General features: G+C 51.3%; 1 protein-coding gene across 5 annotated transcripts in view; it reads left to right on the forward strand.

The window, feature by feature from the left end:
• Positions 1-22,501, forward strand: part of PACS2 (phosphofurin acidic cluster sorting protein 2) — a 77,808-nt gene extending 55,307 nt beyond the window's left edge. For all 5 annotated transcript variants that reach the window (XM_063406733.1, XM_063406734.1, XM_063406735.1 and 2 more), the window contains 7 exons: positions 113-221; positions 6,697-6,739; positions 10,127-10,169; positions 11,324-11,459; positions 14,573-14,799; positions 16,832-16,945; positions 17,805-22,501. In XM_063406733.1, the coding sequence (XP_063262803.1) occupies positions 113-221; positions 6,697-6,739; positions 10,127-10,169; positions 11,324-11,459; positions 14,573-14,799; positions 16,832-16,945; positions 17,805-17,923 (791 nt within the window). In that variant the 3' untranslated portion in view covers positions 17,924-22,501. The remainder of the gene's footprint in view (positions 1-112; positions 222-6,696; positions 6,740-10,126; positions 10,170-11,323; positions 11,460-14,572; positions 14,800-16,831; positions 16,946-17,804) is intronic.
• The last annotated feature ends 3,676 nt before the right edge of the window (positions 22,502-26,177 follow it).

Below are 26,177 nucleotides of genomic sequence, written 5' to 3' on the forward strand. Positions count from 1 at the left end.
TTGTGCAAGGTGCAGTCCAAGTGCAGCTGGCTGGGCACCATCAGCAGATGGAGAACAGTGCTGGCAGTGTCTGAGGAGTCACTTGAATGCTTTTCCCTCTGTTCTCCTGCAGTTTCAGAAGCACCCGACGTCGTGTCCCGGATAACGCAGTACATAGCAGGGGCAAACTGTGCTCACCAGCTGCCCATTGCTGAAGCCATGCTGACCTACAAACAGAAGAGGTATGACCCCCTTGTCCCGCTGGCTCCCTGGACAAGCAGCTGCTTGAAAGCAAAGTGCTTTTCTCGTGTCGTGCCAGCAGTCTGAAAACCAAATGGCAAAGCCCTTGGGAGCTCACGGTGGCCTGCACCCAGTGGTGTGTCCCACTCAGTGTATCTGCAGCAGTGGGGTTACTTTAGGTGCAGTGATTCTCTTTTTTTTTTTTTTTTTTTTTTAAGATATAGGAGGTTCTGGGAAGTGCAGGCTAAGCAAGATGGGGGATGGATGGATTTTATGTTCTTAGGTTCCCCAAATCTCTCACCACAGAGACCTTAGGTGTGCAACACTGGACCTTGGCATTCTCCCACAAAGTATCATCCATGAGACCTGACCTTTTTTACATTGGTGTTTATGGAACTAAGCCCCTTTCTTTTTGGAGTGTAAATAGCAGAGCTTCTTGCAGGAGAGACAAAATCCTTGTTGATTGGCAGTTTCAAGCTCCCAAGACTCCTCCTGAGGAGGGCTGACAATCACCAGATTTCATTTCAACTTTTCTTTGGAGATAAGCAGGCTGTAAGAGGGGAGGATTGGGGCCTGAAAACAAGACCCAGGAGTATGTAGGGCGTCCTGTGGCCATGGTCCAGGAAGAAGAGTAACTGTCACTGAAGGGTAGGGAAGCACTGTTATCAAGGGACAGAGGATAATACTAGATTTTAACGCAGATGATGTGCGTTTTCTCAGTTAGGGACTAGCAACTCCCTATAAGACTAAAGTGTTGTTAATTTTTAATTACTTCTAGTTGATTTTTCATTTTTGGTCCACTAACATCCCTTTTTGCTGTCTCCTTTGCCTGAGAATTGGGGGAAATTAAAAGTGTGGGTAGCGTCACTTTTTCCCCTTATTTTTGGAAATTCTCATTGTATATTGCTTTTCTGTTTCCGTGTCTGTGCTCACATTACTGTGCAGGAATGATTCATGAATTTTCATCCATTCTACATGTTTTTCCTGTATTTCCAGACTGGCTAGTCATGTAAAAGAGACTATTCTAGTCTCTTCATGTGTTTGTGGACTTCTGTAAAGTTAACATGATAATAAGGATGAAATTTAAAGAGCTGAAAAACAAAGAGCTACAAAGGCTCTTGCCTTCAGTTTTGCATTTTGTTTTTGGTGTGAAGGCTTACCTTTGTTACCAGCAGGGAGCTCAGACACCCCAGTGCAGTGTGAACCCCTTCTGAGGCTGCCTGCTTCTTTCTCTGCCCCCTTCAGGTGCTGGGTTCTGCACTGCTTCCCACTCTGCCTCCTCCATTCTGTTACAGCTTCATTTTTGTCATTAACACACATTTAAAGGTTTTGAGTTTCTAATGTGTCCAGAAGGTCAGTTCAGCACTTCGTTGGAAAACAGCTGAAATGTATTTGAGCAACCCCTGCCCTTATCTCTCCCAGCAGTGTGCAGGACGGCTTTACCAAGCTGGTCTGATCCAGGTGGGTTTCACACCCTTTGGACTCTGGTGCCATGCCTGAAGGTGTTCACAGTTTTAGTTTAGGAGGTTATTGGGAAGAGAGATTGCTGAAGCTCATGGTCAGACTCTGGCATAGCCTGCAATCTCTCAGTATTTCTGTGTGTCTGCTTTAAAATAACTTCTGCTTTCAGGTCAGTACCCTGTGAGCAAAGGAGAGGGAGTCAGAGGAACAGGCTCTCCAGTGGGGCATGGGCAGTTATCTCCTGTGTGCCTTCTTTTAGGAATGGGGGTCTCTGTCATTGGCAGCAGCTTAAGGAGGGTATTGTTAAAAACACCACAGAAACTGTGTCTCCATTAGCACTGTCTAAACGAATGTATCGCTTTGTTGTAAGTATAATAACACATTTATCTTTTTCTTTGGTTGCTTCCTGAAAAGGAAAAAGAGCTTTCATTTTGATTTTACCATAAGGTATCAGTTCCTTTTAGGTTCCCTCTCCCAGCTCCTGTCTCTTTTCCCGGTGAACTGGTGATTTGTGCCTTGTTTAACAGCTCCTGCGGGTCTGGGATGCACAGTTTGTGCTTTAGGTCGAATTCTGCTCACTGCTTTGAAACTGTGGCATCTGCTAGCAGAATGCACAGCTGAGAGTGACTGCTGTGCCTTTGGGCCACACATTTGGGTCCCCAGCATGTAGACTAAGTGGGAATGAAGGAGTTGTTGAGGGAGTACCTTAGAGCAGTACAACATGGAGAAGGTGGGGTTTTTCCTTGCCTTTTCCCTTAGCCATCAGAAAGATACAGTGTAGCTCCAGAAGGATCAGGATTGAGAGAAGGCTTTTCAGTTCCCATCTGCTGGGAGTGCTGTAGGTGGCACTCAGTGGCTCAGGGTGGGGATCAGCTGTGCAGTGTCCGAGTGCAGACCAGCAAATCTCCTCCCTGTAATCAAAAGTTTGAGGACTAGTCTCTTACTGGCAAAGCATCCCAAACGTATGGGACTTCTGAGAGCTTAAGAAAGACAGATGTGTGCTAGCAGTGGAGGTGTGCTCTCTGAGCTGCCTCCAAAACCCCCATGCTCTGCAGGCTCCCCTGCTTTGAATCATATGATTATTGGGCATTTTTTGCTTTGTACTCAGCACACAAAGTTACTGCAACTCCCTCCCCCTTGAGAACAGAGGTGAGTGGCTTCTCCAAGGCCAGCTTTCAAGGCAGTGACCCAGGTAGAAACAAGCAGCACTACCTCCAAATTCATTGCAAGAGAAACCTCCCAGAATCCTGGCATCTGCTGTGTTAAACAAGCCTTAGTGGTCCGAGGAAAGCCAAGCCAGTCTCTAGGATGTAGCTGTATGTGATGAGCTGCTTTATAACTCTCTTGCCAGTTGTCCCTATTCTGACTGACCCCGCTCTCTCCCCGTGCCCTTGTTCTGTTTGTCATGGCAAAGGTTGGCGCATGTACTGCCTGTGATGGACTGCAATGGTGCCAAAGCTTTGTCCTGGTCTTCCAGAGCATCTGCTGACCTTACCTGAAAGCAGGGGGCTGGCTATGAGGAAAGGTGTTCACGAAGGCAATGAAGTGCCATTGCAGCTCCTCTGAGTTACACTGGGTGACTGTCTGTGAGCCCTGGGAGAAGTCCTGGTTACTGAATTCTGAAGGAACAGTGCAATCCAGGCAACACCTGGGCAGCTGAGACCATGGGGATGGGCTGGGTCTCTCACTAGGAGGGGCCTGTCACTGATGTCTCTCTGTGTTTTGTTGAAAGAAACCCTGTGGTGTCTGAGGTCTGAGATTCAGCACTCATTCCCAGTGCAGCTGGATTGCTGGTCAGTGCTGGGCTGGTGTCACCCACTGTAATTCAGTGCCCAGCACAGCTCATGCAATGTGGCTTCTGGATAGCCCTCGCATGAATGTGGGGAGCAGCCTGGCTGCTGGAAATGGAAGCACTGTTCACTTGTCAGGGCAAGGGCTGGATCACTGCCTGCCTGGTTACTGTTTACCAAAAGCTTTTGCAAGCACTTCCCAGCTCCTGGTCCCGGTTCCCTTGGACTGGAAGGCTGCTGGGCAGCAGGAAGCACAGATGACACTGATCCTGCCTGCTGTGTGTCTCAGAGGCCCTGCAGGGCAGTGGCTGAGCAGAGTCCAGGTCATTGCTCCGAGTGCTTCTCCTCAAACACACCCTGCAGCAGCTGCTGGACATGAATACAGCTGGCAAAGAGGGGCCTGATCCCTCCTTTGGCTCAGCAGAGCTCGTGTTATCTGGCTGGTTACTGCAGGAAACTCCTTGGGAGCTGCTGGAAATGCAACGGGAGTGCAGCAGAGGAGAGTCAAGGTTCAAGAAGTTATGGATGTCCTGTTGACTGTGGTCAGCCCGCCACAGGAATGTGAAGAGTGCTGGAAAGGAGGTTTCTGGGAAAGCTGAGAGGAGACTCATCTGATGTGTCATGAGGACCTGGTGTTGCTTTGTCCCTTATTTAGTTTGGCCCTGGTGGAAGCAGGACAGTGTTGGCCAGCAGACAGCTGGAGCTGCCCGGTGGGCAGGACAGATTTCATATCATAGATAAGTGAAGAGTTGGTGGTGCTGGTGCCTGGCCTGAAATGGCCCAGAGTCCTGCTAGTCCTTCAGTGATCAAAGTCCTCTCTTTTCTGTTGCCTCCTTCAGGACTTGACTGGAATAAAGGTGGTGCCTGAGGCCTGCCTGGTTAGAGAGATGAGATATCCATAACTGCTAAAATCTCAAACTTGGGTCAGGTCTGGCTTTAAATTACAGCTGAGGTACCAGGGCCTTCAGAAGCCCTGTGGGTAAAAAAAAAACCCCTTGCACACGTGGGGTTAACCCTCTTCAGCCTGGGAATCTGTGCAGCTAAGGTAATGAGAGGAAGCTGCCTTTCCAGAGATGGGAGATATTTTAGTTGCAGGGCTGTGGTAGGAGGAGGAATCAAAGCAGCTGTTACCAAGGTGAAAGATTCTGAATTAATGTTTTGGGATCTTGAGATCCTGAAGAACAAAAATTTGGAATAGCATGAAGGAGGAAACGAGGAATAAGCATGGTCATCTCATCTTTCCTTTCATCCACATGAGGAGCAGCTGTTTTGATAAGCTGCATTTCCAGAGACACATGTGCAAGACCAGAGTTCCCAAGAGGACATGTGACAGGACTAGTCTAGCTGAGCTGAAATCCAGCTGGATTGCTCCAGGAACCGCCTGTGCATCGTTGTGAGCCGTGATAAATGGTGACTGAAAGAAACGATGTATTTCAGAACTGCCCCTGAGCTCCCTGCAGCAGGAATCAGAGCTCCCAGGGGCAACGAGAATGAGTTTCTGCTGGAACTGGACATAATTTGTTTTTTCAGAGCTTGTAGCAAAGCCATCCAGCAGCTGAGAGATGATTGGGTGGCTCTTGTGCTTCTCTTGCTTGGTGAGTAGGGCTCACTTTCTGCTGGCCTCCAAGCCCATGGAGCTAAAGGAAAGAGAAGAGAGCTGAGCCTCTGTTCTGCGCCTCTCCTGGCAGCTCTGCAATTTTCTTGTTTCCCTTTGCAAAACTGGAGCTGGAAATGTTGTGTTTGTAGGAGATGTGTTTGCTGGGCCCTGCAGTTGTGTTTGCAAGATGGGACCTTTCTGCCTTCCAGCACGGAATCAGGGACGTGGTCACTTTGTCCTGTGCTTTAGGAGAACAACGAGGGTGTGGTGCCTGAGAGTGTGAGTTAGGAAGGGAGCAAAGGCCCTGGCTATGCCTAAAGGATGGGTAAGCAGATCTGAGCCAAAGCAAGAGGCTGTTTGCAAAATCATGTTCTGCTTTGGACCATGAGGGAGCTCTGGCTGAGTCATGTTCACTGCAGTTTTACGTCATCCTTTCCTTGGAGCTTAGAGGAAAGTGTCCAACCTGTGCTGATCACACAGGTTAAAAACCTTTGTGCATTTGGTGCATTTCTGATCCGTGCTGGAAACAGCACAGAAATACTTGCAGTATTTATGCTACTCCCAGCTAAATTCTGGATGAAAGCAATATTGGATGGTTTTTTCTGAGCACTGGGGAATGCACAAGAAGGGAAACATGAGAAGTCTCAGTGTTTGTCTGCTTCCTACCTGTTTCCTGTGCTCAGTCACTGAGAAATGTGTGTCTTACCTGTGCAGTCACTTCCCTCTGCTGAACTCCAAACATGTGGATGTGCTCCTGTGGTCTCCTCACCCTGTGGGTCCATCTCTGATCTCTGTTGCTACTGAAGGGAGCAATGACTCTGCAGGCCCTTTCTGGCCTGCCTTCCTCCTCACTCATCTCTTCCTCCTCTTATCTTTGCCAAGCCTCCCCCTAATTCCTGCCGGCTTTGACTGTGGCCTTCATTGCTGGCTTTTCTGCACCCTCTGCTCTCTGGCGGGGCCCAGAGCAAGAGGGCCTTTCCAGGCGTGTGTGGCGCTGTCCCCAGCAGTTCCTGGGACACGTTGTGCCTCTTGCCCGCCCGGCCCCAGCCGTGGGTGCGTGCCCTGTGCCCGAGCCCTGGGCTGTGGCCGTGCAGGGCTGCCAGCAGCAGGGAGGGCATGCGAGTGTGAGAGTGGGTGTAAGGGCACGTCCGTGCGGTGCCTCAGCAGTAACGGCGTGTCACGGCTTGTACCCCGCGGCAGGGCCGCTGCTTTGGGGATGTGCAAGCTGTGGCACAAGGCTCCAAGGGGGGACGCCCGGAGGCCGCGCGTGCAGAGCGCCCCGGCTCCGAGTAAGTAACACCCGGTGCTCTGTGTTGTGGTGGCACAGATCCATCTCCTGCAGCGGGAGGCCGTGTGTCTGTGGTGACTGCCATGCCATCCAAGCATGTTTCTCTGTGGAGCGTGAGGGAGGGAGGAAGAGCCTTTCCTGCCAGGGACGTGCCGTAGGCTGCGCGCTCCTCCCCGCCCGAGCAGGCTCCTGGTGCTGGCAGGGGGCCTTGAGAGGAGCGTTGAACTGGCGCTTGCATCCTGTCCGTCCCTGCTGCATGCTGGAATGCGACCTATGCAGTGAGTATGGTGCCTGGGGTGGAGGCAAGCTGCTAACAACTCTCTTCTCCTCTTTGTCTTTAGTCCCGACGAAGAATCTTCGCAGAAGTTCATTCCCTTTGTCGGGGTGAGTGTTGTCGTGGGTATGCTGTCTCAAGCAAGCTGGAATATGTTCTCAGGTGTTAACCTAAACTTCAGAGGTTTCTGGAGCAGGGCAGAAGCCATTGGGTGCTCTAAGGCAGGTTGCATGGCAATCTGATGGTTGGATGCAGCTGCCTGATATGAAAGTAAACCTCTAACATGCTTCAAAAAACTGCAGGGTGTATTTTATTTCTCAGACAGGAATGTGATGTGTCCCTGGAAATTTGATTATAGAGCCGCTGCCTAGCATTGCCCTGGTTGATTGTTTTGGCCAGATTTGCTATTCCAGTGTCAGTGCTCTACATGCTTGTCATTCACTGATGGTCTCCCATCCTCTTAGTATCCCATCTATTCCTTGAGAAGTAGAGAGTACAGGGAGATGATTTATACCACTGTTATGTATTTGGGGTAGTTCCTTGTTTTCCCTCCTGTCCTTAAGTGTTCCCATATGAGGTGCCAATTGCAGAGTGTCTGGACAGGGCCACGTTTGTTCTTCTGTCAGTGTATTTTCTGCACTGTGTGCTCTTTGCCTTTTCTAGCTTCCCTCCCCTTATTTGATCATGTTCTTCAATCTGTTAAATTTTAGGTGTAAAGTCACTGACCTGCAGCCAGAAGAAATCCCTTGGCTGCTCTTCAGCTCTTGGGTGTCCTCTTTGCAGTTTCTGCTGCTGTCTTGCACGCTGGCCTCGCTGTGCTGCTCTGTGTGATGCTGCCACGGGCGCGCCCCCTCTGTCCTGGCGGTGCGTCAGAGCTCCTCTGAAATCCCAAGGCATTTAAAGAGCTCAGTCTCTCTCGCCCTCAGGTTGACCCTGCTTTCACTCTCCTCATAGTGAGAGTCTTTCTCTGCAGTGTTCCTGAGATCCATTGAGTCTGCTGTTGTTTGCTGAAGGAGAGATGCCTTCTGCGAAAGCAGAGAGACGCATCTACCCAATTTGGTCCCTGCTGATCAGCTTTGCTGGGAGCTTGTATCTCCCATGAGCTGCAGTTTCTAGTGATGGACTGTTCTTACAAAACAGCTGTTTCACCTTTCCCAGTAAGATGAAAAACCTAGAGGACTTGGAACATCCCAGACTGTTGTTGGGCTCTGCAAGCTTTTATTCGGGACTGATTTAGTCCTGTATTTTGTGCAAGCAAATAGGGCTCAGAGTGTTTGTCTAGTTGCTCTGAAATGAGTATTGTCCTGACATTAGCACTACTTTTCCAGTCTGGAATTGATTATCTGAAAGGGGTGTCATTGCTTTGTTGTGTACATAACATTGCCAACCCTGCAAAAACTTGCCTTGAAAGCACAGATTGATTTCCTGCGTCACTGGTGATGAGTGTCAAATCAGTGCTGCTTGCTCCTGATTCTGAAGCGTTCCTGGCTCAGTAATGCCCTGTGAAACACATCTGAAGCATCTGAAAGGCCAGTTGCAGGTGTCTCACAAAATCTGAGGCTGGACATGAAGACTGAAGCTCTTTCCCTCTGCTGCAGCCTGCTCGGAGCTGTTGGCCAAGGAAGAGAGGGAGCCAGTGACTTCTGGGTTTGCAGCTTCCGATGCTGGCTGCACTCTCAGTTTTGGGATGCAAAACCTGGTGTCCTGCAGCTGGACTGTGCAGTCTCTGACCCAGAAATGGGCAGGGCAATGCTGTGCTGCTCAGCGGGGCTCAAAGTGCTGGGAGTGGAGTACAAGGGGCCAGATGGGCACAAAAGCCAGGCCCAGGGTGCCTTGGCCTGACAACCAGTTGCCAGGAGAGTTAACAGGATGTGCCTCTTCCTGGAGGGAAAGGGGACTGGCTGCTGCAGCTTTCCTGGATGGAGGCCTGTTGGAACTGCAGTGTTCTCATGCACCTTCCTGAGTGGAGGGAAGGGAAAGTGTTTAACCTTGTGTTCCTCCCATGTGTCTGAACTTGAGCATCTTCAGTCAGCCAACAAGGAGGAAAAGGCCAGAAGAGATTTCCTGCCTGGCTTGCAGATCAAGGTGGCTGCAGGCAGTTTTCTGTGTTGCTTGTTCCTCCCCTAACTCTGCTCCTCTTGTTCACAGCCAGTGACAGCCTGTGAAACATCCTCTTGGCATTTAACACATACAGCACAAATGGCTGCTGCACTCCAGAGCATGATTTGTTGCCCTTTGGGTGGAGACTGGCCAAACTGAGCTGAAGCCTCCTTCTTCCAAGCCAGTGAGCCCTCAGGGAGCCTGTGTACACACTGCTGAATTCATGATGGCTTTTTCAAGACTGGATCTAAATGAGAATCCACCAGAGAGCCTGAGAGCTCTCCAAGATCTACTGTTGAGCATACCCCTCCCTGCCCTCCAAACTCTGCAAAAGTGTTTCGCTTCTAATAATTAACTTTTTTTTTTTTTTCATCCTGTATTACAGAAATGTGCTCCCTAGAGATGTGATCCAGACATGGTCGTGTCTGAACTTAATGACCTTCTATTTTCAAACCACACAGTCTGCGTGACATAATTTCTCATTCTACTGCAGGTTTTATTGACCTGAGCTCCCTTTGCAGCTCTTTCCCGTTTGTCAGCATTTGTGTAGGGTCAACATCAGCCCTGGATACAAGTTTCTTAAGGACCTTAAAAATGCTTCTTCTCTGTAGTGTTGAGAGTGATGATCCCTGAGTACCATAGCAGATTATCACTGCAGAAGGTCTCTGCTTTCATCACCAAGGGCCAGTTTATCTTTCTAGGCATTGTGTGTTCTTGGGAGTTTGTTTGCAGCATGTTCTGTTTCACAAGTTATTGCCAGTGACATTTATCATTAATCTTAATGTGCCAGCTGGTGACTGGCCACACACATTTGTGCCCTTATTACAGTGTGATCTGGATTGTTCTGACCTGGCCATGTGGTGGTTTGTCCCTGTCTGCCTCCAGAGGCTTTGGTAGGGGCTTTATCTTCTTTGCTGGACACTTCCCTTGTTTAGAGAATAGATAACCTGATCAGAAACTGTACTTTGTTGCTTCTGTGGTTTCCTAACAAACCCCAGCTATGCTGCACCCTGGAAGTGGCTGCTCCTGAGCAATGAAAGCAGTGCGTCTGTAATTCAGCAGATGCATCAAAGCAGTGTTGAAGGGACATTTCTGAACCTTTCTCCTCCCTGGAGTTGCCATAGTTTGGAGATGAAGGGCTGTGCAGAGTTGGGCAGGTCTATAACAGCTCTGCAGGCTCTGTGCTGTCCTTTGTGGGGGTCAGGTAAGGTATGTGAGATGACTCTGCTTGGCTGGACATTGCCAGGACCTGCCTGGCTCTTAGGGGACTCCTTAACTTCTCTGACTGCAGTGACAGTGCCATGGAGAGTGCAGAGATGAGCTCAGTGCTGGGGTTTGGGTTCCTCAAGTTCAGGGGGCTTGTATTTGATAGAGCTCTTCTGTTTTGCCCCCTTTAGGTGGTGAAGGTTGGAATAGTGGAACAATCTTCTGCAACATCGGGTAAGGAACACCTTGTGTTTGTGCTCTCTGTGTCCTACAGCAGGTGGGAGCCTGGCTTCACAGGCTGAGCAGACTTGTCCATTGCTGGTGCCTTGGACCACTCTGAGGTGGAACTGGATTTTATTAGCTCCCAATGGTTTGTCTGCAGAAGAAGAGCCCTCTCTCGTGAGCAGCCCTTTTTTCTTGTTACTTTACATGGAGCTTCAGGCCAGGTGAAATTCCCAGACCTACATCCAGGGAAGCTCTACTCTCACGTTTGTGCAGACACCATTTTTCTGATGGTGTCAGTGGGGTGGATTCACTGTTACAGTTGTTTGAGGTTCCTGGTTCAGCCTGAGGAGGCAGTTAATCAGAAGTTCATGCCTGTCTCCCTACAGTGGGCTCAATTGCTGAATGAAATTCAGTGCCTGGGAACTTCAAGGTGGGCAAAATTTTAGATCCATTTATTTTTTACTGGGGAAGTCCAAAGCTGATATACAGGATACTGTCTGCTTACATACACAGACATGGGATGATGCTAGTTTGTCAATGAGAACTTTTTTTTTCTCCTTCATACACACAGGAATATTGTTTTCTTTGTATTGGGATTGTTTCTTGTATTGCTTCACTGTCAAACACAGATTCTTGTGTCCTGGGTTACACACAGGTTTGTGCATGGAGGCAGTCCTTTTGTGGGCCACTCCTTGCTGCCACAGTGCTCCCACCATCCTAAAGGGCCAACAGGAAGGGAATGAAAGCTTGGGTGTGGAGGGTGGAGGCAGATGGAGTGGGGAGATCCCTGTGATCGCCCAGAGGTACTGGGTTCCAAGAGTGGTGCTGCCCTGCAGTGGTGGTCGCAGGGGGAGATTCCCTGTAGGAGATCAATGAGCTGGGCTGTGGCTGTGCAGGAGGCTCAAAACCAGCTGGGAGCAAACCTCAGGAGGGCAGATGCCAAATGAGGAAGGCCAAGGAGTGTCAGTGTCTGTGCCTGCCCTGTACCCAGACATACAGAGCCCCTCGGAAGTGTGGAGCCAGCCAGAACTGATGGGCCAGCTGACCTCTGGATTGAATCTGAACAAACCTGTGCAGCAGGAGCATGGACAAGGAGATTGAGCTTTATCCCAGTGTTCTGTGCTGTGACACAAATGCAAACAGTTTGACTTCCTCTTTTTAAGGTGACTCTGATGACGCAGCTCCCTCAAGCTCCGTTGTCCTTTCTTCCACCCCGCCTTCCGTGTCTCCTGCTGTGAAAGAAGCCTCCCCCACGCCCCCTTCCTCACCATCTGTTACAGGCAGCTTCTCCTCCCCAAGGTAAACCATGTTTTGTCTCCTTACAGCTCCATTGGCTGGCTTATCTGGCATACACATGGCAGAGAACTCCTCCAGAGGAAAACCCGTAGTTTTTTCTTCATCTCTAGCAAACATTTGGAGTTGTCACCTTTCCCCTTAACCTCCTTGCTGAGGCTGACAAGGAGCTGAGGAGGGCAGGGGGGATTTTTCACTTAGTAAGAAGGCTGCAGGTCTCAAGGGCAGGATTCTCTTGGAAAGATAAGTGTTCAAAAAAATTACCGACTCTCCGTACACGTGGGTGCCAGGCTAATCCCTCATGATTCTTATGTTTGTAATGGTCAAGTGAGTGGAAGGTCAGAGTGACTTTTGAAGGAGTTGATGACTTCCTCTGTGAGGGTAGTGCTGGCAGTTGTAAGGTGGAACTGCAGCTCCCATTCATGTGTGTGCCTGAAAGCACATCTGAACAGCAAGGGGACTGCACCTGTAGGTAATACTAAGCCCTGGTTTAGCTGAAATCTTTAGGGGTGAAGGGCGAATTGCCAGTAAGGCTTGCCCTGGCCATGACTCTTCATTTTGGTTGCTGTGCAAAATGTTGGTGTCACTGTCTGACACTTTTGTGTGCAGCTCTAGTACTCAGAGGCACTTGGTGAGGTTCCTCTTGATTTTGTTAACTCCCCTGAACCTCTAAGGGGACATAGCAGCAGCCTTGTGAGAAGGGGAAACTAGAAGCATTTGGTCTCTGCAGTTCAGGAGAGGAGAGGAAAGCGATAAGCCACTTGAGTTGTGCAAAGTCAGGGGGTTTGGGCTTTGTAGAGGGTGGCAGAGCACTGGAACAGGTGCCCAGGGAGGTTGTGGAGTCTCCCTCTCTGAGACATCCCAAACCCACCTGGATGCATCCCTGTGTCACCTGTTCCAGGTGACCCTGCCTTGGCAGGGGGGTTGGACTGGATCATCTCTGGAGGTCTCTTCCAACCCAACAGTTCTGGGATTCTCTGAAGCCCGTGGCACAAGAGCTGGGAGCACACAGTGACACTGCAAGAGCTCAGTTAAAAGGGAGAAAGGAAGGAATCATGTCTGCCTCTGCTGCTTCTGTGGCAGCAGCAGATCAAAGAGGGCTCAGACAAAATCACGGACAGCAGATCTGCTAAAGATGTTTCAGGGATGTCCCCTGTGGCATCCCTAACCCTGTGCTTGTCAGGCTGGGGAAGTGCCCGGGCATGCTCTGAGGCTGGGCTTATGTGCTCTCCCTGAGTAGCGTCCCCTGCTGTCGCTGTTGGAGACTGAATGGGGACCTTTCATCTGACCCCAGAGTGCCCTGCAGGGACCTTTAACCTCTGACTTCTTAAATTGGCTTAAGAGTTCCCTTTTAACACGAGGAAATGGAGATGTGAAAGTGCCAGTTCAGGTGCCCAGCACTGGAAAGTGTTAGTGCCAGGGGCCTAGTTCCCCAGGCTCCTCCTGGTGTGTCCCTGTGGTCTGATGGCAGGAGAGCCCTGTGTGCCCCAGCAGTGGCTGGCTGGCAGTGCAGAGAGCTGGGGGCTGTGCAGGCTCCGGAGAGCACAGCTGAATCCTTGTGTGCGAGCCTTGTGCATGGGCTTCCCAGAGGTGGGAGTGGTTTGGGAACTGATGCCACCTGAGCGTAGGGTATTAAAGTTGTGAGCCTTGGATGTGATAAATCTGAAGCTGACACCCCAGCTCTAGGAATCTGGTACTGTTTGGTTTCATACTGTGTGGTAAAATCAAGAAATGAGGAAGTGTAGATTCAACATTGTTCCATTTCCTCTGATCCATAAGTGACCACACAGGGGGTTGAGGGTGACCCAAACTGAATGATTAAGCCATGTGAATTCCAACTGGGAGTGGAACATAAAGTCTTGCCTGGGCCTAGTGAATATTAGCATGCTTAGTAGTTATGACTGGGTTGAGAAATGGGATGCAAAGGAGCCTTAAAACTCGAAGCAGCATCTCCAAAGCATCATCCATCATCATCACTTCTGAATATTGCCCTGAGAAACAAAAACCTGGTTTTAGTCATCAAAGATGAACTCTGCTTTGCAGTCTGACTTTTAGCTGAATAAATGGCAAAGAAAAGGAAATGATTTGCTGAGAAGACTGTAATGATGGGACGTCCTTGTTTTACCTTGAGTTTCTTATTAGACGGGTGGTGCAGAGGGATACATATTTCATTCAAGATCACAGATTCATCTTCCTTAACAACTGCCATTTCTCAAACTAGGGACACAGACTGGTAGATAAATTCAGGGTTTTGTCCAGTACTTGTGTATTATTCAACAGATTGTCACTGTGTTGGAAGAAGTATAGGCTGTCACTTGTAGGTCTGCTGAATGATGAAGCCCTGCTCCCCTCAGGGTTAGGAGTGAGAGGCAGGGGCAGGAAGGGGTTGGAGCTTCCCAGGCTGCCCATCTTACCTTTGCTGGCTCAAGAAAGGGCTGGCAGCATGTTCTGGTGATGCACAGCTGCTACCACATGATGCACAGGAGTTTTCAAGAACAGAGCATATCCTGAAATCTGCTGTTGTTTAACAAACATCACAAGGCTGGCAGAATACTTTTTTCCAACAGTGGAATTCCCCAGCAAGTGGCAAGGCTTGGGGGTAGGCAATTGTAAAAAGCAAGTCAAGGAGACTGGGAACTGAGTGCTTGCCAAGGCTTTGTTCACCCCAGCAGAGAGTTGGTTTTGGCAGTGCTGTGCCAAAACTGATGAGAGTCACTCATCAGTGCTTAGGAGGCAGCAGCAAGGTGGTTACTGCCTTTTTTTCCCCCACTCAAAGACAAGGTAATCTGGGCCACCTCAGGAGCTGCCTTTGCTGCTGTGTCACAGAACTCAGCATCACCTAAGGGAAGTGCTTGTGTGCTCCCTTCCCCACTCCTCGCCCTCATGGCTGCAGCAGGTCAGGTCAGCAGAACTGCAGCTTGTCTTGGCTCACTGAGGTCCTGTGCAATGGGACGCAGGCTGCATCTCTCAGGGGTGACTTCTTGGGCTTCTGTAATTGCTGAGTCTCACTGTGAAATGTCACTGCCTGATTCCCCAAAGATCCAGGTGTTTATCCTCTGACTGGGAATGGCAGTCCTGCAGAGAGGCGTGCAGAAATTACCACTCCTCTTGTTTCCCAGCCAGGGCCTCGGTGCTGAGTTGATGGGGCTGCAGGTGGATTACTGGATTGCAGCTCCACCCGTGGACAGGAAGAGAGACCCGGAGAAGAAGGACCCCTCCACTACCAAAAACACACTGAAATGCACTTTCCGGTCCCTCCAGGTCAGCAGGTTACCTGCCAGCGGTGAGATCGCCACCACACCAACCATGTCCATGACTGTTGTGACAAAAGAAAAAAACAAAAAAGGTGAGGTGTCCTTCTGTCCCTGTCCTGCTGCTCCAGAGCTGCCTGACTTGTCGGTGCTGGATTACAGCACCTCAGTCCTATTTTTGTCCCCAAAGTCCTAATCAGTTGGTGAGAAGTGACTGCATAAAGTGATAGGGTTTGAAAGGGTGGTTCCTCTGTGGGAGGTAAAAAGGGGATGTGTTCACTTTGATGGCTGAACAACTAAGATGGTGTAGCCCAAAAGAACAAAGGTGGGGACAGAGCAAGAACATGCAGAAGACCATGCCTGGACACTTTCCCTGTGCTCCTTGGGAGCCTGCTGGTGCCGTTTTGGGGTATGGGATTAGATAAGAGGCAGCTTATGCCCCCCCACCAGGGAGAGTAAATGTGCCCCTCCTTTCTGGCAGTGTGCTGGAAACTTGGGATAGCTGTATTTTCTGGGATGATATCCCCATCCTATGAGGCTTTAGCTCAAAAGAGCCACAGAGAATAAAAAAGGCATGTAGGGGAAAACAGAAGCCCACAGATCCCTGTGAGGTGACAAAACAGGAATACCCCCTGAACTGGAGTCTAGGGCCTCCCACTCTCCTCCTGCACCCATCCCCACACAAGTGCCAGTGGGATGATTCAGAATCTGCAGCAAAGTCCTGGGAGGAGCAGCTGAGGGAACTGGGGCTGTTCAGCCCAGAGAAAAGGAGGCTCGGAGTGACCTTATCACTCTCTACCACTACCTGAAAGGAGTCTGGGGCAAAGTGGGAGTCAGCCTCTTCCCCCAGGTAATGAGGGAGTAGCCTCAAGGTTTGCCAGGAAAGACTTAGATTAGCTATTAGGAAAAATTTCTCCACCAAAAGGGTCGTGAAGCCCTAAAACGGGCTGCCCAGGGCAGTGGTGGAGTCACCATCCCTACATGCTTGGAGGTATTTAAAAGATGTACAGATTTGACACTTGAGAACATGGTTTAGTGATGGAATTGGCAGTGTTAGATTAGTAGTCCAATTCAATGACCTTGGAGATCTTTTCCAACCTCAGCAATTCCATGATTTTATAATTCTTATGTTTTTGTACAGAATGCTTTGTGGGTCAAAAGGAAGTAGAAGATAAATACTCTCCTGCTCTTAAACTCGTGGCTTTATTTTCTCAAAGCAAAGTAACAGAATGGCATTTTGAATGTCGTCAGTGATTTTGTATTTGCTCCTGGCCTGGATAATGTGAAACATTTTAGAAATTGAGAGCAGCTCTGCAACAAATTGTTTTCAAGGAAGCAGCAAGGCAGTTCTTCATTTACATTTTGGCTGCCAGTAGTTGTCCTTCACAACATCCTCTGCCTGTGGGCCTGGGAGTGACTCCTGGTGGACCCTGAGAGAAGGCTGGCAGAGCCCCCTGGACTGCAGGACATGGGTGCATAACCCTGCAGCCGGGTGACTGCCAGGCCAGCACAGCTGTGGCCCTGGAGCTGCCACCCCTGGTGACACCCTTTGTAAGTGTGGTGCTTTTGGGAGAGGCAGTCCTGAGGCACTCCAAATGTTCTTCCCTGGGGTGGCCCAGCCTGCAGCAGAGGTGTTCCACACAACCAGCTATTGTGAAACCAGTTTGTATATCTTTGCTCATGCATTTGGACAGTTCTTGGGGAACCAGACCCTCCTTTAGTTCTCCTTAGGCCTTCCCTACCCACCAGCTGCCCCCATTTTGTAATCCCTCCTGCTCTCCAGGTGTCTGTGCAGCCCAGGCTGTGTTGGGCCACAGCCAGTGCAGCAGGCCTGGCACTGCAGATGTTTTCCCTGCATGGTGTCCCAACAGAGCAGGAGTTACCTGAAGATGCCCTTTGGGGTCAGGATTATGAGCTGGGAAGGCTTCACACAGAGACATGTAGGGATAAGATGCTCTTGTGCATCAGTGATGGTGCTCAGAACTTACAAACTGCTGCCAAGAAGGGAGGATCTTAAGAGTAAGAATTTTCAGACATGAATGTTTAAATTCAAAAACTCAAACAAGAATCAGTGCAGCTCCTTTGCGTGGCGTAGATTCACTTTGTGCTGGTTTGCTTTCCTTCCAGTGATGTTTTTGCCCAAGAAGACAAAGGACAAGGAGATTGAGTCAAAGAGCCAGTGTATTGAAGGAATCAGCAGGTTGATTTGCACAGCGAAACATCAGCAGAACATGCTGCGTGGTGAGTGCACTGCTTGCATCCCTTTGGGTGCTGGGCAAGGCTCACATGCTGTGAATGTCTTGCAGGCAAAGGGCTGAGCTGGTGTCCTGCCCTGTGCCCTGGAGCCAGCGTGATGGGGATATTCCTGGGGAATGGGCTTTAGTGTGTCCAGCATGGGGGACTTCCCCTCTCTGTCATCCCCTGTTTCTCTTGCACATCTGGTGAAAGTGCTGGTTGGTGGCGAGCAGTGACATTGTGGCTGCTCCTCTGGGCAGGACACTGCCATGTGCTCATGCCACAGCAGGAGCCATATATGCATCTCGTAGACAGACCTGGAGTGTCTGTCAGTGGAGCTGGGCATCCAGTGGCAAAAATACCCTTGTAGCCTGTTCAGTTAGTAATCCCCAACAGAGGGACCTGCTTGGGTCACCTCCTTAATCCAGGCCCTGTCCCTGAGCCTGGCAGGCATGAGAGGTGCTCACAGGGCATGTGTCACCTCTTTGGGAGACATGGATGTCCTGATGAGAGTGCCAGTGAGGAGAGACTGATGTCCATCTCTGTAAAAGTGCATTTGCCCAAAAAAGAAAATGAAGTGTGCTTAGGAAAGCTGAGAAGCTGGATCAGGTGACGCTGAAATCAGCAGTGTGGGGAGCTCTGGTGTCAGCGAGTGATGCTGGGACAACAATCCGAGCTGTTCTCCCTAAACCTGGTGTGCTCCTGAGCCTTTCTCCCCGTGGGTGCAGCTGGGTGGGACAGAGCAGCTGACCGTGGCCAGGCCTCCCTCTGCCGACTGCAAGGGGATTTCTGGCAGAGCTGCCTCAGGCTGGCCACTTCCCCTCAGTATTTTCTAACTCTCCTCTCTTTTTACCCTCCCCTGCAGTCCTGATCGATGGGGTGGAGTGGAACGACGTCAAGTTCTTTCAGCTGGCAGCACAGTGGTCCTCTCATGTCAAGCACTTTCCCATCTGCATATTTGGACACTCCAAATCTAACTTCTAGCTGTGCTCGGCACAGGGACCTTCTGCCCACCCGAGGACTGCACACCAGGAGCCAGGAACTGCGTGCCAACTCTGACTCGCATCGCTCTGCCCTCTCCTGCAGAATTAATTACAGATGTGCTTGGATTACTTTTGAATTACTTTTTTCTATTAACTCTTAAGTTTACTACAAAGGAAGGAAACCCCTTTAAACAAAGGCAAAAAAAAAGCCAAACCCAACAAACCAGTCTTAAATATAGATGTGCTGACAACGTGAAGTCGTGGGGGAGTTGTCAGGAGCAGGCAACCTACCCAAGAACACCTACCACTTATGAGCAGATAGCTGAGTAACTGCACTGCTTATTAACCTGAGACCTCATTGGTGTGAGTGGGCTGGGGGAGCCGTGGATCAGCTCAAACAGATTTTGCAGAAGATCATGTGCGTTCTGGTGCGTTTGGCCCCCGCTCTGTACTTCTAGGAGAAAAGGATGGCCAGTCTTTCTTCCTGCTGCCAAAGGATGAGAGATCAGCGAGTCTGGAGGGAGTTCAGCTGTCCAGTGTGGAAAACAAGCCACTTGCAGAGTTAGGGAAGTCTGGAGAGGAGATCCCCTTTGAAGCATGGAGCCTGCCACGGGGACAGGCAGGTGTTTGTGCTGAAGCGATGCCTGAGGAGGGCTGGGCAGGAACAGGAATTAGGGAAATACAAAGTGTAAGGAAACTCCCGTGTCCCAGGTCTTTGACAGTGACCAAACCGAGCCAGTCTCTGTGTTCCCCAGCTGGCTGTGCTGCTGAGGGGCACCATGTCAGTGGGGTCGCTGCTATTTACATACTCACACCGATTATTTACCTGTCAATAAAACCTTGTCCAGCCTCGAAAGGGAAAGGATTTTTTTTAACAGCTGCAGATTTTTTTTACTGCTTTCTAAAAAAAATAAAATAAAATAAGAACAAAAAATAATAGGAAGAATATTAATTTGCCAAAAAAACCCCCACAAACCCAGGAAGGTGAGCTGTTGTCTGTGGAGTGATGCATTCTTGTAGTGGCTGGACTGGAAGCCAGCCAGGCACTCTGCGTGTCCTGCTGCCTTCCTGCCCATTGTCACACTGCACACCTGAGGTGGCACAGGCTGCTCTGTCAGGTGGTGGGTGGGCTATGGAGAGCAGGGTGTTGTTGCCATGTGGAAAAACAAACATATCTGGCATTTGAGGGTAAGGGACTGAAATTTCTGATGGGCCCTTTTGGGTCCCCCTCCTTGCGGGCAGGCCAGGCTCTGTGAGCATTGCCAGAAGGCACTTTCTGTGGACAGTGATGCTTTCGAACTTTTTTTTTTTTTTTTTTTTTTTTTTTTTTTAACCTGGTCCCTTACCCTTGGGTTTTTAAAGGCTTGGGGACCCCCCTTTGCGCAGCACGGCGGGTCCTGCTCTGCATGGGGACCACCCAGATTCCATTGGGCAGGTACTGGTGGTGTGCTCTGCTAGCAGGGAGGTGCTGAGGTGAGATCTGGGTCTTGTGCCTGTTGCAGCTTGGGCTGCTTCACCAGCTGATGTTGTGAAACCCTTTCCCAGCACGAGGGCAACCTAGGTGGCCAGGGACTGGGTATTCCCTTCAAACCATGCAGGGGAGGGGGACACTGTCCCCAGCCTGGTGGCACACTGCTGCCAGGACACACTGTCTAGCTGCAATACTTTGTTCTTCCTGCCTGCTGTGTGCCTGGCTGTGGCAGAAGCTGGGCTGTAGTGGGGATATTGTTGTGTCCCTCAGCTGATGTTTTTGGGTGACCTGAGCTGATGCTCTGGGGCTGGATAGCGTTGCCTAGCAGCACAGCGTGGGAGAGGGTGTGTAAGCACATCACATCTTTATCGAGGCTGTCGCATCCAAAAAAAAGCTTTGTAAAGGAGATTAGTCAGTGTGTGATTTCTCCCTTGAATCTCACGCTGGTGTGACAAGGGTGATTGGGCTGGGTTCCAGCTGTGTGCAGCCTGGGCAGCTCTGGTGCTGCTGCAGAGGTGGGGTGGACTGACCAACTGCAATAACTTTGTTTACTGGGGGGTGAGGGGAGAACCATCACTGTGCTCCTCTTTGTATTTCAACCTACTGTAAAGAAAAAACCTGGTAGCTAGGACAGGGTTTCCAGAGTCCTGCCTATCAAATGTGTGTTGCCCTGCTGTACTCTGTGTGTGTATGTGTGTGTGTGTATGTGTGAGAGAAACACTTCTGCTTGTTGCATTTCATGTTGGTTTGTGTTTTGTTCTAACTTTATTCAAGCAAATTCATCAGGAGACTCTGTAAACCTGAGGGCTTGGTTTCTCCCCTGTGGAAAGATGTTGTTGCTCTGAAATGCGTATTCTGCGCAAGAAAACATCCCGACTTCTCAGCCTTGTTATCTCAGAGGGAGTCCAGCAGTGGCAGGCTGGGCCTGCCTGTGTGCTGTGCCCAGTGTGGCTGTGGTGTTTCCTGGCCCTGGAGGAAAGGGCTGGCATGCAAAGTTGGTGGCACAGCTCTGATCAGGTTGTTGTGCCTCTGTTGTTTTTCCTGTGGAGCCACTTTGTGCAGCTGTTTGTTTCCCTCTCTGGAGTAGATACAGGTTTCTGTCTCTAAGAAAAATGACTGTCAAAGCACGTGGCTCAGACTGTTTTGGGAAGGAGCTTTAGACCTGGTGCCATGGGTGAGTGACTGATCTCAGATCTCCCACCTTCCCAAATTCCCCAACAGTTTCTGGGGGGACCATGCCAGGAGTGAGCTCCACTGACGAGGGATCCTCACTGTGGGAGCAGGAAGAGTTTCTGGGGCAGCAGTGGGCCTGTGCCTGCAGAGCTGTGCCAGCCTGTTGGGTTGGATGGTTGTGGTCACATCAGTGAGTGCAGAAGGATGGCTTAGAGCAGAGACAGCACCACTGTATTCTGCTCTGGAGAGTTTGGGTAGGGAAGGTACATCTCACATGAGGAAACTCAGCGGGGCTGTTTCCTGTGTCACTTGCTTTGGAGCTGTGTGGTCTGACAGCAAGGGCAGGGCCTGGGGTGGGCAGCACCTGAGTGGATCTCCAGCCAGGAGGTGCTTTGAAGGTGGTGTCCCCTGGTGTGTCCCAGAGCTCACCGCAGCCCTCCACAGGGCCAGTCTCTCCTGCCCCTCAGGCTGAGGCCTCTCAGAGCTCTGGTTTCTTTCCCAGGCGCTGTGGGCAAGGCTGTGCCTGGCCCGGGGGTGCGCTCTGGGGAGCGGGTGCGCTCGGCGCTGAGCTGCCGCGCTGACCTAGTTTAGAGGCTCCGGAGAGCAGATGAAAGAGGGAAGAGTTCCGTGGCATCGTGTTGCACCTTGAGTGCTTCCTGACCCTCTGGCTTGAGTTTCCCGCAGACAAAGGCTGTGCTTCAGCCCTGCTGGCGCTCAGCCAGGGCTGGCTCTGCTGTGGCCCTGGGGATGTCAGGGACACCCCGTGGGGCTGTTCCAGCTCCCATCCGGGTCAGTTGTTACCCTTTGCATCGCAGCGGTAACTGCAGAGTCCTCCTGAATTACACATGAGTCTGGGGAGAACCGTGGGCTCTTTGGCTATGTTGCGCTGCTTTAATTAGAACACAAAGCTTGTGGCTTTTTCCTGCAGAGAGGCCAGGGTAGGTGGCTGGGAGGTTTCTGGGGCTGCGGAGATGTGCCTGTTTGCTTTCCATCATCATACTCAGCCAGGAGCCACACTGCCCTGTGCTTAACCTGTGATTGCAACAAAGGCCCTGTTGTGTTTCTCACCAGCAGCGTGTGCCGGCGAGAGCGCTGGAGAGCCAGGACAGAGGATGTTGCACCTGGAATCTCCAAGGTTAAGAGGGAAATCATGTCAAGGGGCAGCAGAACAGTGGTCTGTTCCTGCTGCTTGGTGTGCTAAGGGATTGGGAAACTGGGATTGGGACAGACCTGCCATGCAACTGTAAAGGGCTTGAGGCCCTGGAGCTTTCTTGAAGTTAGGTTGGATGCAGTGTCTGTCCCCTTCATCTGGGGGGTCTTGATCTCAGAAGATATTTGAATAGTGGCATTTTAATGTGACACTCCTTCTGGGCTTAACCTGGCAGGAGAATGCCAGAAATGAGCAGCAGCATCTCCTGGAGGTTTCCTGGAGCCTCTTCAATGGTGTTCTCATGGGAGATGTGCCTGGCAGGGCCGGCTCCTGCAGGAAGGCTCACTCTGGTGCTTTGGGACACACTGGGGCAGAAGGGGACGTGCCAACTTGTAAAGTAGCAGGTCGCTGGTTTCCTGAAGGAAGAGCACTGTTCTGGGGCCACATCCAGTCAGCTGCTGCCTGGAGCTGTGGCTGGACAGTGGCCAGAGCGTTGCCTGCCCGGCTGCGGACGTGCCCCAGCCCTGGGGAAGCGCCTGAATTCTGGGGCTGCGTGGCACCAGGCTTGTCCGGACTGCGGCCTGTGAGGGGACGTTACCACTTTGTAGATTCCCGAGCTGTCCATCTGTTTCATTGTTGTATTGTTTGGGTTCTAGGGTTGTTTTTTATGAAGACAGATTAAATGTAAATAGCCTTTTTTTTTGGAACAAACCGCAACGTGCTCGACCTCGTCAACTATTTTATGGTACTAATGCAACACTAATAAAACTGGACATGAAAGCACACACCCGTCCCCTGAGTTGTCTCTCAGCAGGGGCTCCTCTGGCATGCCTGGGGCAGTTGTTTGCAGGAGGAAACAGCAGCAGGGCTTTCTGCCGTGAGGGTTCTCTTGTGTTATTTATCCAGCTGTCACTTCCAGGGCAGAGCTGGTGGATTGGCACATCCTTCCCAGCACCGAGTCCCCCTGTAGTTTTTGCAGCCGTGCTGTTCTCCTGGCTGCCTCCTTTCCCAGAAGGATCTGCTCACCTCCTGCAGCTCTCCTGGGTACGACAGTCCTCTCCAGCACTCAGTGTTCACCTCTGCACAGCAAGAAAGGACAGGCTGGTGCCTGTTTCTGATCTGGGGGCTGAGTTGGATGGACATGGTGGTGTTGGGGTAGCAAAGGGGCAGGTCAGGGGGGGAAACGGAGGCTGTGGGAGCATGAAGCTGTGTGTGCTTCTGGGAGGACTGTGGGACAGGGATGTGTGGAATTCCAAGCACCTGGGCTTGGTGCTGGGGAGTCAGAAGTCAGAAGATGAAGGAAAGAGGAGAGCTAAACTGTTGTTTTGAGGAAGGAAGGTGAAGAAGAAATTCTGAGAAATAGGCCCATGGTCACGGTCCTTAGGATTCAGGATGCTGGAGGCAGAAATGGGAATGCGGTGCTGGAGCAGCCTGTATGATCATGCTGTCCTGACCTGAGGGTGAGAGATGGAGGGGTGACAGCTGGTGAAGCAAAGAGCTGAGGTGAAGGGAACCCCTCAGAGCAGGCCAGGCCGCTCTCAAAGGACAGAGGGCTCTATGGATATCTCAGATGCTCTGCATGGCCTGGCCAGGCAGATGCATTTATGGCCTTAGCCCTTTGCTGGAACAGGAGACACAAAACCCACACATGGTGGCACAGAGCAAGCATGGGATCATTCCAGGCAGGAGGAATGGGGATAGCTCAGGACAGGGCAAACTCAGTACTCTGGAGTGCAGAAACAGCACCTAAAGCCATGGGGAGGATCTGGCTGGTGGTGAAATGGTGGGGGTGCACCATGGGAGAGCTGGGGGAGACAAACATGTGAAGGCTCTGTTCTGGCTGTGCATTTTCTACACAGGTTCAGCTGTAAGCTTGTACTGATGGCCTGGCTGTATGAAAGAGGCGCATCCTGAGCATCACCTTTGAGAGCCCATTTGTCTCAGCACATGAATGAGGGTGTGAGTGGAGGGGACTGGGGTGGTGGGAAGGCTCGTGTGCTGCTGGGGGAAGCAGAGGACCAGCCCCACACCAGCAGGGAGAGCACCAAGCCAAGTGCCCTTGGCGCACTCTCTTGTTGCCTAGAAGAGAGGAGAAGGAAATGAGGGCTGGGTGGAGCAAGAATGACTTTGGGTCAGGCTGTTGCATGAAATGGGCATGGAGAGCCTCCCTCATCCACATGCACTGGAACAAATTTCTGCCACACAGCCTAGGACCGGGCTCTCAAAGCACTGGCATCTTTGTTTTGCAAGTCTGGGCCTTTCTCAGACCACGTGCACCCTCACTGCCTCGGGAGAGGTGTCAAACGCAAGCGAGGCCTTGCCAGGATGCACCAAAAGCCCTCTGGGAGGTCTGGATTTGCACGGTGGGAGTTGGTGGCCCCCGTGGGAGTGGGGTTTGGTGGCGGGAGGTGGGGCATTGCAGGAGCTCGCTCCTTCCCAGGCTGAGTCTGGCAGCTTCAGCTCACCTCCCTCCAACTGGACAATGCCCTGGCCCTGACCACAGCTGCTGCTTAAGCTGGAAGAGGAACAGCAGGGAAGATCCAACACATTTTTGTTGCTATCCTTTAAAACATGGTTTAGCATCTAGAAAGAGTAGTCAATGCCATGTGACCATCCGCCTCTCCGTGTGCTACCACCAAGTGCTCTGGGATGTGATTTGTAAATATTTGTTCTGGATAATTTTTCTGTGTCCTACTGGATTATTTTCAGCTCGGCAGAGCGGTTGCAGCAGCAGCCTGGGGAGGGCCAGCCCTCGTGTCCTGCGGTGTGCCCGGCGCCTGTGCCGGCACGCGCTTCCCCGGACGGCTGGGGAAGGAGGAAATATCACGGGGTGCTCCCTGGCGCGCTGACCTTTTTTGGCTGACCGATTTTCACCCCCAGAAGTGTTTTCCTCACTCAGCCGTGCTCCTCGTGTACATTGGGAGCATAAAAGCAGAGCTCTGTGCCCTCCTGGAATCAGGGGACTGTCAGAGATTTGGTGTTGTAGGGGTGTTTTCCTAACAAACAAAGTGAATTGTAACAAGAGCCCTGTTATTTCTGAAAAATAGATGTATTTTGGCAGAGGTCAATGTTTTGGGTGGCCTTATGTACATGTTTCAGTACTTTGTGAGAAGCAGTGTTGAGAGTGCAGGCAGCAGCTCTGCCCAGTAAAGGGTATGACTGCACTGTTAAGCACTTACTCCAGCAAAGAGTTTAATGACAGATATTTTTTGGCCATCCTGACCTGTGTGACTGTGTGGAGGGGTTCTGGGGTGTCCCCTGGTTTGGGCAACACCAGGTGACTCCCCAGCTCTGTGCTGGAGCCAAGTGTAGCCATCCTGCCTTGCCTGAGAAGCCAGCAGTGCTCCAGGTCTGCTTCTGGGGTAGCTTTTCATTGAGCTTCACCGCCCAGTCTTGGCTACATGCATGGAGAAGTCCTCGTGGAGATGGCCTGTCACCTTCCCTGCTGCACTTTGTCAGCCCTTGCTGGGGGACCTGCTGTAAAGGTGTTATATACCACAGAATGGTGGTTTCTTGGGGTGCTTTTTGGCATCAAGCCAGTTCCTGTAGGAGAGGAAGTGGCAGTGGCAATGTGCAAGTTTTGCAGAGTGATCTGGAGCTGACAGCTGTTCGACAACTGTGTAACCACTGCAAGGCTGCTGAGGAGACACCTGGACAGGAGCTGTGCAGGGATGAACAAGGCATGTCCCTGCATGGTGCAGCCGTGGTGTGCCCAGGGCCAGGGACACCCACAGGTCAGTGGGCAAGGGAAAGCTAAAGCCATAATTTCACCTCTCAGGCTGACATCTGAGGAGGGGGGAGAGCCCCAGTGTGGCAGTGGGGCACACAAGCACAGAGGGGACCCCGGTGAGACAGTGCAAGAGCGGGGAGTGTGAGCAGGAGCTGTGTGTAGGACTGGAGGGATGTGCACGGGAAGCACATGGATGTAGGTGTGGGTGTGAGCAGGCTGAGGGTGTGCGCAAGGAGGGCTGGGTTTGTGCAGGGACCTGCTGCAGCTGCCCTGGGTGTGGATGGCCTGCGACAGCTGAATGTGTGTGAGGAAGGCTCTGTGTGTGTGTCTGTCATGGTGTACCTGAGGACAGGCTGCTGTGTGTGCGTAGGGCTGCCCACGCCAGGTCAGGGCCGGTGCATGAGGAGAGCAGAGCCTGTGTGGGGCCCAGAGAGCTGGCTGAGGAGGGTTGTGTGAGGAGAGGGGTGTTGTGTGTGTGCACAGGACATCAGTGTGTGTGAGTGTGCCACTGGCGTGCACAGGAGGTCAGTGTGTTTGTATCCCTGGTGTGCACAGGCTGTGTGTGTGTGTGTCCCTGGTGTGCACAGACTGTGTGTGTCACTGGTGTGCACAGGTCAGTGTGTGTGTGTGTCCCTGGTGTGCACAGGTCAGTGTGTGTGCCACTGGTGTGCACAGGCTGTGTGTATGTGTGCCACTGGTGTGCACAGGAGATCAGTGTGTGTATGTCATTG

This window comes from Prinia subflava, chromosome 10 (genome assembly GCF_021018805.1).
Source record: "Prinia subflava isolate CZ2003 ecotype Zambia chromosome 10, Cam_Psub_1.2, whole genome shotgun sequence".
NCBI classification, from domain to species: domain Eukaryota; kingdom Metazoa; phylum Chordata; class Aves; order Passeriformes; family Cisticolidae; genus Prinia; species Prinia subflava.